The sequence below is a fragment of the Giraffa tippelskirchi genome, chromosome 3 (assembly GCF_054371585.1).
Source record: "Giraffa tippelskirchi isolate mGirTip1 chromosome 3, T2T-mGirTip1v1.2.pri, whole genome shotgun sequence".
NCBI lineage: Eukaryota > Metazoa > Chordata > Mammalia > Artiodactyla > Giraffidae > Giraffa > Giraffa tippelskirchi.
The window spans coordinates 122,485,465-122,498,818 of NC_137277.1; the positions used below are offsets into that span (position 1 = coordinate 122,485,465).

The window sequence follows — 13,354 nt, forward strand, 5'->3', positions numbered from 1 at the left end:
GGGAAGCCTGGCTTGCTGCAGTCCATGGGGTTCCAAAGAGTCGGACATGACTGAGCAACTGAACTGAACTGTATTTGTTTCATAATATTCTTTCCTTCCCATGAAACTAATGAAGGTTAAACTTGAGAATCCCTTGCTTATATAGGACTCTTTCAAGGCTCTGGGGAGATCTTGGGCAATTTTCACAGTTTTGTGTCTTGTAAAATTTGTAGAAGTAACCTACTTTATTTAATCTTAACAGATTGAAAGATCTCTTTTCAGTTCATCATTTTCATATATATGTACATACATATACATGTGTATTTATTTAATTGTCTGGTGGTGTTGGATGTCAACAAGCGCTTTATGTATCAAGGTAAGAGGAAACAGTATTGGGGTACATTTTGTTTGAGTTTATGTAATTCTGAGTAATTTCCTCTGTTTAGACATTGTCAGGTAATAGCTCGCCATCCCAATGTAGGAATGGCTTCCAGGAATACTCATCGTGCAAGGATGGCAGTTGTACTGCCATGTGAACTTGACCTCTGTCACCTGTACTAGAAGAATATGAGTAGTGGAGGGAAACAAGGTTGAAATATACAGAGCCAGAGGATTAATACATAAATAATTCCAATTCTTACAGCTCATATATGGCAGAAACCTGATGGAAGTGTTTTCAAGTTTGACAATTTCAAAAAATTTTATACAACATCCTGATAAAGTATGAACCTGAAACTTATTATTAATAAATAAAATTTGATAATCCACACCTGAGTAAAATCTGAATTACCCTGTTTCTTCAAAGAAAATATTGCAGAGTTGTTCTATGAAGAGGTAATCAAAGTGTAAGCAGTGGAAACTGTAAGAAAAACATTGTAGTTGTGATTATAGTTGTGTTCAGTTAATTAATTAAAATCTTTTCTTTTCCTGAATTTGGAAATTTCTTTCCCTGAAAATATGTGTAGATATTTATAAGCTTTTTAAGTTGTGGAATTTGTTGTGATATTTTCTGAATTGAATTTTGTAAATTACAAAAGCATTTGCTTATTATAAAGACTCAAGACAGAATACAGGCATACTTCATTTTATTTCACTTTTCACATAATGCATTTTTTTAATATAAATTGAAGGTTCTGGCAACCCTGCATCAAAGAACTGTATCAGCACCATTTTTCAAATATTATTTGTTCACTTCATGTCTCTCTGTCACATTTGGATAATTCTCATAATAATTCAAACATTTTCTTTATTATTATAGTTGTGATGGTATCTGTGATCAGTGATCTTTAATGTTATTATAAAAATATTATGACTCACTGAAGGTTCAGATGATAGCTAGTATCTTATAGCAATAAAGTACTTTTATTATAGTATATACATTGTTTTTTTAGACATAACGTTATTGCACACTTAAGAGAATACAGTATAGTGTAAGCATAACTTATATGCTCGAGGAAACCAAAAAGTTTGTGTGATTCACTTTGTTGTGATATTGCTTCATTGCTGTGGTCTGGAACTAAATCCAGAGTATCTCTGAAGTATGCCTATAAAAACAAAATGGGAGTTTTAAAAAAAAAAAAACAGTTTTTATGTTAATGTTTATAATCACCATTACCCCCAAGATAAGCAATGTTATTTTGATGTGTATTCTTCTGGCACTGTTTCCATTATTACACAGATATATACACATGTACAGACACATACACAGGTATATAATCTTTCATATCAAACATATTACCCTGAGCCTTCAGTTTTTCATCTTATATCATTGATATTTTTCTTCATACATAAAATCTAACTGGCTCTTAGTAAATAGTTGTTTAATAGTCCATATTTGGCATGACTTACATTTTATTTAACCATTCCCCCAAAAGAGTGGACCTTCTCATTTTACACATTTTAGCAACTGAGAATCAGGCAAGAAAAGGCTAAGACCTAAAGTCAGAAATGTTTGTTTTTCCCAGAATCTCCAGTTTTTGTACACCACACCCCTCAACACATGCACAAACTCAAGCATATCAGAATAATCCCAAGAACATTACATATAATGTTCGTGTTGTTATATGAAAGTTGAGATTTAGTCAAGTCAGACTTTGGAGTCAGATTACAAAACTCAAATTCCATTATCACCATTACCATCTGTGATACCCTGGACAAATTCCTCAACCTCTATTTGCATCTGTTTCCTCATTGATAAAATAGGGATGATAACTGGTGCTTTAGCTGTCTTCTGCTGCTGCTTCTAAGTCGCTTCAGTCGTGTCCGACTCTATGCGACCCCATAGACGGCAGCCCACCGGGCTCTGCCGTCCCTGGGATTCTCCAGGCAAGAATACTGGAGTGGGTTGCCATTTCCTTCTCCAGTGCATGAAAGGGAAAAGTGGAAGTGAAGTCGCTCAGTCGTGTCCGACTCTTAGCGACCCCATGGACTGTAGCCTACCAGGCTCCTCCATCCATGGGATTTTCCAGGCAAGAGTACTGGAGTGGGGTGCCATTGCCTTCTCCGTAGCTGTCTTCTAGAGTTGTTGAAAGTTAAATGAACTACTTCATGGAATACCCTTACTATAGCTATTGCCATGGCCTTCAATGCTATAATCGTGTAGGTATTTCTTAAATACATGTTAAGTTTGCACTTTGTTTTGGCATTTTGGAGCCAAAAATTTGTTCTTTTTACTTCATTTCTGATACTTTTTAAAAGTCTCACATGCCTTTGAAAATTCCTTGGCCCTAGGCACTTAAAAGGCCCCAGCCCAAGATTTAAAGCAATCTGACCTCAGCTTAGGCACCTTTCGCTAAGATCAGTCTCCCTAGTGGGCTCTGGTGCGGGGGAATCCTGGAAATGTTCAGGGCAGAGACTGAAATGCAAATCCTCCGTACTTTTTTATATTAATAAACTTAATTTTTAAAGAGCAGAGGTAGGTTCACAGCAAAATTGAGTGAAAAGTACAGGGAGTTCTGATATACCCTCTGTCCTCAGAAATCTACAACCTCTCCCACCATTGAAATTCTGCAACACAATGCACATTTTTACAATCATTGCACTCCACTGACACATCGTTATCATCCTGTGTCCATGGCTTACATTAAGGTTGACCCTCAGTAGTACACATTCTATGGATTTTGACAGAGGTGCAATGGCATATATCCACCATTGTGGTATCACATAGAATAGTTCCACTGCCCTAAAAATTCCCTGTGTTCCACCCAGTCATCCTTACCTCCTCTGTAGTCCCTAGGAGCCATTTATCTTTTTACTGTCTCTGTAGGTTTGCCTTCTTGACTGTGCTGGGTGGTTGGAATCATACAGCATAACCTTTTCATATTAGCTTCTTTCACTTAGTTATATGTATTTAAGTTTCCTCCACAGCTTTTTATGATTTCATAGTGCATTCTTTTTAAGCACTGAGTAGCATCTTTTTTCTTACTATATGTAATTCTAAACATTAGATTTTTTTTCCTGTTCTGTTTTTTCTCAGTTTTGTTAAGATATGTTTGACAAGTATTAGTGTTTTGTTTTTTTTTTTTTAGTATTAGTGTTTTTTAACCATGATGTCAAAATGTAATTATCTTGAATGTGAATGGAAAAATAGATGACTTAATTGAGTAATGGCAAATATTTTTCTATTTTTGAAAAAAAAAGTTATTTATTTTAATTGGAGAACAACTACTTTACAGTATTGTGATGGTTTTTGCCATACATCAATATGAATTGGCCATAGATACACATGTGTTGCCTCCATTGTAAACCCCCCTGCCCAACTCCCTCCCCACCCTCTCTCTCCAGATTGTCACAGAGCACTGGCTTTAGGTGCCCTGCTTCATACAGCAAACTCACACTGGTTATTTTACACATGGTACTGCATATGTTTCAGTGCTGTTCTCTCAAATCATCCCATCCTCTCCCTCTCCCACTGAGTCCAAAAATCTCTTCTTTACATCTGTGTCTCCTTTGCTGCTCTGTACATAGGATCATAGGTACCATCTTTTAGATCCCATATATATATGCATTAATATATGGTATTTGTCTTCTTTCTGACTTATTTCGCTCTGTATAATAGGCTCTAGGTTCATCCATCTCATTAGAACTGACTCAAATGCATTTGCTTTTATAGCTGAGTACTATTCCACTGTGTGTATGTACCACAAGTTCTTTATCCATTCAACTGCCGATGGACAACTAGGTTGCTTCCATGTTCTAGCTATTGCAAATAGTGCTGCATTGAACATTGAGGTTATTAGTGTGTAAAGTTTTAATTAAGTGGAGACATAAAGCATTAAAGGAAGTCAAAATACTTCAAGGAAGTCAAAATACTTCAATGAACAGATTTCAGTAATTCAACTTATAGCAGTTGTAACTAAACATTTTTTTTTACAATGCCAGCATTTAGTTTTTTTAAAAAAAACAAGCAAGAATTTCTTACTGATGGCAACTAAATGGTGTCTGTCGTTTTATCACACAGAAGTTTCATCCATTCACTATACTTTTCCAATCAGTTCTACATGCAGATACATGTTTTTAATGTTTTGGGTACTATTCCTGTATGTTTGCTATGAAAATACATAAAACTAAAAAAAAAAATCAGCAATTTACAAGTTTCTCAAAATAACACTCTGTATTAAAATACCACCATATCCCACTAAAATGAAGTTATTTAGTTGTTAATATTAATAATTGTAATGCAACCTAACAGGAAATTTTCCTTTGTTAATTATTCTCTGGTAGCTGTTTTCAGTAGTTTTGGCCCCCAGAAGACCATTGTGAATTTTGTGAACTTATGTGGGGCTTGTCACAATGATAAAGAGATGCTATTAGGCCAGCTGTCTTAATGTCTAAGTTCAGTACATCCACCAAATGTAATACCTACCCCCGGTGCTTGGTGCTTCCAACTCCTGATCTCAAAGATCTAGAGGATAAGTTCCCTTTTGCAAAAATTTTTTACTGTCTCTTTCTTTCTTTTGTCAAGTCATCTACTGCTTGTCTGACTTCTAAACGTTTGTTGAATATCCTCTGATGTTTTCTCTCCCAATCCCTTGTTCATAAGGCATTTGTACCTTTTTCCCTGCCTTTGCTCTCAATTCAGTGGTTCAAAGGAAGAAGAGCTCACCAAGGGATCTGTCTGCTGGGCATAAAAGCTCAGTGGGAGATAATATTGCCTCCTATAATTGTAGAAACTGTTTTAGGTGGTTTTGGTTGTTACGTAGCCTGACTGGTGTTCTGGCAGTTAGTGCGTAGTTAGGGCTAGATCAGCTAAACACAGTGCCTTATGTGAGGTCACCCAAAATGCCAGTGCTATTCAGGGTGATCAGTTTTGCTCAGCCTTATACTCAGTTCAGTCACTCAGTCATGTCCGACTGTTTGCAAACCAGTGGACTGCAGCACGCCAGGCTTCCCTGTCCATCACTAACTCCCAGAGCTTGCTCAAACTCATGTCCACTGAGTCAGTGATGCCATCCAACCATCTCATCCTCTGTCCTCCCCTTCTCCTCCTGCCTTCCATCTTTCCCAGCATCAGGGTCTTTTCCAATGAGTCAGCCTTGTATTAACTCAACATAAACACTATGCTTAAACATTAACATTTCCTATAGCTGAGAGTAATGTATAATCTTACTCATTACTATCTCTAAAGAAGAGTTTTTTGAAACTAATTTGCATTCAGTAATAAAACTAAAAACAGTATCATGGCTCCTTATCTTAAAAGGAAGAACACATTGGATAAATTGTTTTCTTACTCTAGCATCCAGCTTTGCTACATTTTTTCTTGTTCATACTAACAGATATTTTGGTAAAAGACCTCAGTGGGATTGCAGAGGGGCATCAAATCTTAATGAACTTCATCAACTATTAAGTGACATAATGATTAGAAGATTAAAGACTGAAGTTTTAACCCAGCTGCCCCCTAAAATCAGGCAGCGTATTCCATTTGATCTTCCACCAGCAGCAGCCAAGGTGAGAACCCATGTTTGATTGAAAGTCTTATCTGAAATCATTTAAAATTATACTATGAAAGATTGCACATATTTCATATTTCACAGAAGGAAAAAATTCACTTTCTTAAAATAGGTTTAATTAATAAAGCCATATGGATTGTCTTATATCATTTCAAGAAAAGAGCAGGAAGAATTTAAATTTAGTCATCAAATAATGTGAAAAGATTTAGTATCTTAGTCTTTAAAAAATATATTTCTGCTAAATGGTGAAAAAAACACTTCAATTGCTGCATACACTTAGTACTAAGAATTCTAAGTATTTGTAGAGTGTGAAGCCGAGTAATTAGCAAGAAAAGTTCAGTTTCTTGCTCTTAAGTACTTGTAGCTGTCTTCTAGAATAATTTGGTTGCATCCTCTGGTTCTGGAAATCTTAAAACTCAGTGACCATGTTGTAAGATGTGAAGTTCAACTTACTAGAAAACCAAAATTGTATTTTCCCCAACCCTTATCTACATTTACTTCTGGGGAGTACAATGCTTGTGTGATCTCTGAAATTTCTTCAAATCTGGACATAAGTATCAGCAAATACTACTTACTGCCTTGTTTTATCTTGAAAGCTTAAAATAAGTATTTTGTATATTAAAAAAAAAAACACTGAGCAATATATTATAAGTAAAATAAAAATGGTATGATTTTCTGTATCCATTTTTTTAAGAAAAGAAAAATAAAAGTGTCAATATCATATCACATTTTTTATGAGACAATATTCCCCAAGTCTTTACGCTTATTTAAATAAAATCATACCATTAAATTGAATGCTCTGCTATCATATATATTTTTGCTACTGTTCATTGTTTCTACTTTTACTTAAAATTTTTATTTTATTTAAATTTTTTCTTAAATTTTTTTTTTTACTTTACTAAATTTTCCTTTGTAAGAGAAGGCTGCAACTGTTTGATTTATGGTGTTAGCAAAGGGCTTGGTTTTCTCCCACACCTTGTCATTGCTTTCTGTCATTAGCACAAACATGTGTCTGATCTGCCTCCACACTGATGTTTTTAAATGAACACACTGGTATCGTTGAGAATTTATATATATATGTATTCTTTACATATAAAAAAAGAAAATAAGTAGGACATGATTCATTATTACATTAATTGCTGTCATCTTTATACTGCATTTCTAAACATTGTTATTTTCTCCTACATAGGAATTGAATTCCAGCTTTGAAGAGTGGGAAAAATTAATGAGAGCTCCGTATTCAGGTGCTACTGAGACTGTCATGGGGTTGATTACTCGCATGTTTAAACAAACTGCTATTGCCAAGGTACACATTACCTGACTATCCTGTGTTTGTGTTGTTACAAATTATTTAATGTATTTAATTTTTTAAATTAAGCAACCTAGTTGCATACTGCATCCTGTCTTTGCCATTAATTTTTTAAGTATTTATCATGGAAAAACTCAGACATATTCAAAGTAAACAGTATAATGAGCACTGTTATACCTGTTCATATATATATATTCATATTCATATATATGAATGTGGAGTAGGATTGTGGTGCTTATTAATTTATTTGGCTGCATTAGATCTTAGTTGCAGCATGTGGGATCTTTGTTCTGTTATGGGGGGGGTCTTTCATAGCGGGGCACAGGCTCTCTTGTTATGGCTCATGGACTCTCTAGTTGTGGCATATGGGCTCAGTAAGCTGTGGTGTGGGCTTAGTTGCTCTGCAACGTGTAGGATCTTAGTTCCTGGAAAGGGATCAAACCAGTGTACCCTGCATTGCAAGGAAGATTCTTAACCACTGGACCATCAGGGAAATCCCCTATACCTGTTCATATATAGATCCTTTTCTTTAGATGGGTATACTTGATGAGGGAGTATATTTTATGCTTTCTCATTGAAAGGACTTACATATATTCATCTTTTTTGCCAGCTTTTGCCATAGTCTTACTACAAAATGGCTACTAGTAATCTTTTTTATATGTCAATCATTTTTAATTGGTATATGTTTTTACATTCCTCCAGATATAATTGTGCTTACATTCTGTTTGTCCAAAAGTGCAAGTTAGTGTTAGTTTTCAAATCTCAGTATGACTATCAAATAGATTCATCACACATTGTTTGTTGCTGTTTTTACCAGCATCATTGAACTTATACATACTAATATGTCATCTTTCTCCAAATCTCAGATTTCCTTTATAACATAATTTTTTAAAGAGAGATTTGTTAAGGTATAATTCACATATAGTGAAATTCTTTTTAAAACATACTGTTTGATGAAACTTAACATATATAGTTAATCACCACTACAATCAAGATAGAGAATATTTCTATTACCCCCAAAAGTTTCCTCTTGCACCTTTGTGGATATTTCCTTCACACCTCCCTCTAGACTTGGGTGTTCACAGATCTGGTTTCTATCACTATTCAGTTCAGTTCAGCTCAGTCATGTCTGACTCTTTACAACCCCATGGACTGCAGCATGCCAGGCTTCCCTGTCCATTACCAACTCCCGGAGCTTACTCAAACTCATACCCCTCGAGTCGGTGATGCCATCCAGCCATCTCATCCTCTGTTGTCCCCTTCTCCTCCCACCTTCAATCTTTCCCAGCATCAAGGTCTTTTCCAATGAGTCAATTCTTCGCATCAAATGGCCAAAGTATTGGCATCGCATTAGGTGGCCAAAGTATTCTATCACTATAGTTTTGTGTTTTTCAGAATGTCACAAAAATGGAATCCCACAGTATATAGCTTTGAGTCTGGCTTATTTCACTTAGCAGAAAATGTTTGAATATTCATCCATGTTTTTGCATGTGAAATTAGTTTTTTCATTTTTATTGCTGAATGGTATTTTAATATATGGATATATTAATATTTATATATCTATATTAATGTAACAATTTTTAGAACTTCCTTTGCCAGTTAGTGGTTTTGGGGGTAGTCTCAATTTGGGCTTTTATGAACAAGCCTATTATAATCATTCATGTCCAAGTCTTTGTATGAACACATTTTCATTTGCCATGAGTAAGTAACTGGAACTAAGGCTGCTGTGTCATATGGAAAGCATAGACTTAACTTCATCAAAAGCTGCCAAATTGTTTTCCAAAGTGTTATAGCATTTTGCATTCCAAGTGTCAACATAGGAGAGTCCATTTGTCCTCCATCTTTGTCAGCACTTGGTATTGTCAGTCATTTTAAAAATTTTAGTTATTCTTTTTGGTATGTGTGGTGTCTTGTGATTATTTTAACTTACCTTTTCTTACTGTCTAATGATTTTGAACATAGTTTCATGTGCTTTTTAGCCATTCATTTTCTTTTGTAAAGTATCTGCTCACATCAAGTGCATATTTATACTGGGTTATATGAGCCCTTGATATATCTTAGAAATAAGTTCTCTAACATATCTGTCATTTCCAAATAATTATTCCAAGTCTGTGGATCCATTTCTGTTTTCTTAACATTCTCGGTTTCAAGAACAGAAATTTTAAGTTTTGAAACAATCATGTTTATCAATTATTTATTTTCGGTTCAGTTCAGTTCAGTCTCTCAGTCGTGTACAACTCTTTGCAACCCCATGGACTACAGCATGCCAGACTTCCCTGTCCATCACCAACTCCTGGAGCTTACTCAAACTCATGCCCCTTGAGTCGGTGATGCCATCCAGCCATCTCATCTTCTGTCGTCCCCTTCTCCTCCTGCCTTCAATCTTTCCCAGCATCAGGGTCTTTTCCAATGAGTCAGTTCTTCGCATTAGGTGGCCAAAGTATTGGAGTTTCAGCTTCATCCTCAGTCCTTCCAATGTATATTCAGGACTGATTTCTTTTAGGATGGACTGGTTGAATCTCCTTGCAGTCCAAGGGACTCTCAAGAGTCTTCAAAAATATTAATTCTTCGGTGCTCAGCTTTCTTCATAGTCCAACTCTTACATGCATACATGACTACTGGAAAAACCACACCTTTCACTAGACGGACCTTTGTTGGCAAAGTAATGACTCTGCTTTTTAATATGCTGTCTATATTGGTCATAACTTTTCTTCCAAGGAGCAAGTGTTTTAATGTCATGGCTGCAGTCACCATCTGCAGTGATTTTGGAGCTCAAAAAAATAAAGTCTGTCACTGTTTCCATTGTTTCCCCATCTATTTGCCATGAAGTGATGGGAACGGATGCTATGATCTCAGTTTTCTGAATGTTGAGCTTTAAGCCAGCTTTTTCACTCTCCTCTTTCACCTTCATCAAGAGGCTCTTTAGTTCTTCTTCACTTTCTGCCATAAGGGTAGTGTCATCTGCATATCTGAGGTTATTGATATTTCTCCCGGCAATCTTGATTCCAACTTGTGCTTCCTCCAACCCAGCGTTTCTCATGATGTACTCTGCATATAAATTAAATAAGCAGGGTGACAATATATAGCCTTGACATACTCCTTTCCCAATTTGGAACCAGTCTGTTGTTCCCTGTCAAGTTCTAACTGTTGCTTCTTGACCTGCATACAGATTTCTTACGAGGCAGGTAGGATGGTCTGGTATTCCCGTATCTTGAAGAATCTTCCACAGTTTGTCGTGATCTACAGTCAAAGGCTTTGACGTAGTCAATAAAGCAGAAGTAGATGCTTTTCTGGAACTCTCTCACTTTTTCAGTGATCCAGCAGATGTTGGCAATTTGATCTCTGGTTCCTCTGCCTTTTCTAAATCCAGCTTGAACATCTGGAAGTTTATGGTTCACGTACTGTTGAATCCTGGCTTGGAGAATTTTGAGCATTACTTTGCTAGCATGTGAGATGAGTGCAACTGTGTGCTAGTTTGAACATTCTTTGGCATTGCCTTTCTTAGGATTGGAATGAAAATTGACATTTTCCAGTCCTGTGGCCACTGCTGAGTTTTTCAAATTTGCTAGCATATTGAGTGCAGCACTTTCACAGCATCATGTTTTAGGATTTGAAATAGCTCAGCTGGAATTCCATCACCTCCACTAGCTTTGTTCGTAGTGATGCTTCTTAAGGCCCACTTGACTTCGCATTCCAGGATGTCTGACTCTAGGTGAGTGATCACACCACTGTGGTTATCTGGGTTGTGAAGATCTTTTTTGTACAGTTCTTCTGTGAATTCTTGCCACCTCTTCTTAATATCTTCTGTTTCTGTTAGGTCCATTACCATTTCTGTCCTTTACTGAGCTCATCTTTGCATGAAATATTCCCTTGGTAATCCTGATTTTCTTGAAGAGATCTCTCGTCTCTTCAAGAGACTAGAGATCTCTAAATTATTTATTTACTTTTTTTTTATTGCACTAGGTCTTCATTGCTATGCACGAGCACTCTCTATTTGTGGCAAGCCAGGGCTTCTCTTCTTTGTGCTGCACTGGCTTCTCATTATGGTTGCTTCTCTTGTGGATCACAGACTGTAGGGGCATGGGCTTCAGTAGTTGCAGCATGTGGACTCAGTAATTGTGGCTCATGGGCCCTAGACTGCATGGGCTTCAGTAGTTGAGCACATAGGTTCTAGGGAGCAGGCTCAGTAGGTGCGCCACACAAACTTAGTTGCTCTGTGGCATGTGGAATCTTTCCGGACCAGGAATCGAACTCATGTCTCCTGCATTGTCAGGTGGATTCTTATCCACTGTACCACCATGGAAGTCCTCAGTTTTTTCTTTTATATTTTATGCTTTTTGAGTCCTAATTCATATTTTCTTAATCCAGGTTCAAAAAGATTTTCTCCAATGATTTATTCTAGAAGTACTATAACCTTACATTATATATATGTCTATGAGCTATTTTGAGACAATTTTTTTTTTTTTGAGACAATTTTTAAAAAATATTTGTTTATTTATTTGGCTGCACCTGGCCTTAGTATGTAGGATCCAGCTTCCTGACTAGGGATTGAACCCAGGCCCCCTTCACTGGGTGCATGGAGTCTTAGCTACTGGACCACCAGGAAAGTCCTGAGATTATTTTGTGTGTGTGTGTGATGTAAAAGTAAAGGTGGAGGTTCAGTTTGTTTTTTGTTTTTCTTACATATGGATTTTCATATTGTTCCAGCATTCTTTGTTGGAAATACAGTTTCTCCCTTATTGAATTATCTTAGTACTTTCATAAAAAAGCACTTGCTTGTGTATGTATAAATCTGTTTCTGAGCTCTGTTCTGTTTCCTTGATCTATACATCAGACCTTAGAGACTACTACACTGGCTTGATACTCTATCTTTATAATAAAGCTTGAAATCACATAATGTTTACCTTTACTTGATTCTTCTTCAAAATTCTTCTCTCTTATATGTCCTCTGCTTTTCCTTATGATTTATAGAATTAGCTAGTTTAATATGTACAATTTTCATTGGAATTATTTTGAATCTATAATTTGTAAGAATTGACTGTCTTTATATTGAGATATAGTCAACACAGTTTCTATTAGTTTCAGGTATATGACATAATTATTTGATATTTATGTCTATTGCAAAATGATCACAAGAAGTTCAGTTAACATCCATCATCATATATTCTTATAAAATTTTTTTCTTGTGGTAAAGACCCTTAAGATTCACCCTTTTAGCAACCTTCAAACATGCAATATAGTGTTATTAACTATTATCACCATGCTGTAACTACATCCCATGACCCATTTATTTTATAGCTGGAAGTTTGTACCTTTTGACCTCTTTTACCTATTTCACTCACCACCTCCTCTGTTTTGCCTCTGTCAACCACCAGTCTTTTCTCTGTAGTGTGAGCTTGGTGGGGTGGAGCGTGGTGGTTTGTTTTTTCAGATTCCACATATAAGTGAGATCCCAAGGTATTTATGTTTTCCATAGTAGCTGTACCAATTTTCATTTCCACCAGTAGTGCACAAGGGATCTCCTTCTGTGCATTCTTGCCAACACTACTTTTTTCTTCCCTTTTTTGATAATAGCCAATCTAACAGATGTGAGCGGAGAAGGCAGTGGCACCCCACTCCAGTACTCTTGCCTGGAAAATCCCATGGACGGAGGAGCCTCATAGGCTATAGTCCATGGGGTCGCTAAGAGTTGGACACGACTGAGCGACTTCACTTTCACTTTTCCTTTTCATGCACTGGAGAAGGAAATGGCAACCCACTCCAGTATTCTTGCCTGGAGAATCCCAGGGATGGCGGAGCCTGGTGGGCTGCCGTCTATGGGGTCGCACAGAGTCGGACACGACTGAAGCGGCTTAGCAGCAGCAGCAGCAGCAGCAACAGATGTGAGATGGTATTGAATATTCTTTTCTTAATATTATTGAATTTCCTGATCCATAGAAAGAGTTTCGTTTTCCTTTGGTTTAGGTCTTAAATTTCTCCCAGCAATGTTTTCTAATTTTCTTGAATACATTTGGTTAAGAGTTCTTTATTGGTATTTCATGTCTTTTATGCTCTTCTACATAGTATTTTTAAATTTAAATTTCTACTTTTTCATTGCTAAATATAGATTATTGATTAT

The 13,354-nt window shown here is 36.4% G+C and overlaps 1 protein-coding gene across 26 annotated transcripts in view; it reads left to right on the forward strand.

The window, feature by feature from the left end:
• ZRANB3 (zinc finger RANBP2-type containing 3) overlaps positions 1-13,354 on the forward strand; it is a 270,266-nt gene that overhangs the window by 181,215 nt on the left and 75,697 nt on the right. For all 26 annotated transcript variants that reach the window (XM_081579194.1, XM_081579188.1, XM_081579182.1 and 23 more), the window contains 2 exons: positions 5,754-5,925; positions 7,117-7,233. In XM_081579194.1, coding sequence (XP_081435320.1) covers positions 5,754-5,925; positions 7,117-7,233 — 289 coding nt within the window. The remainder of the gene's footprint in view (positions 1-5,753; positions 5,926-7,116; positions 7,234-13,354) is intronic.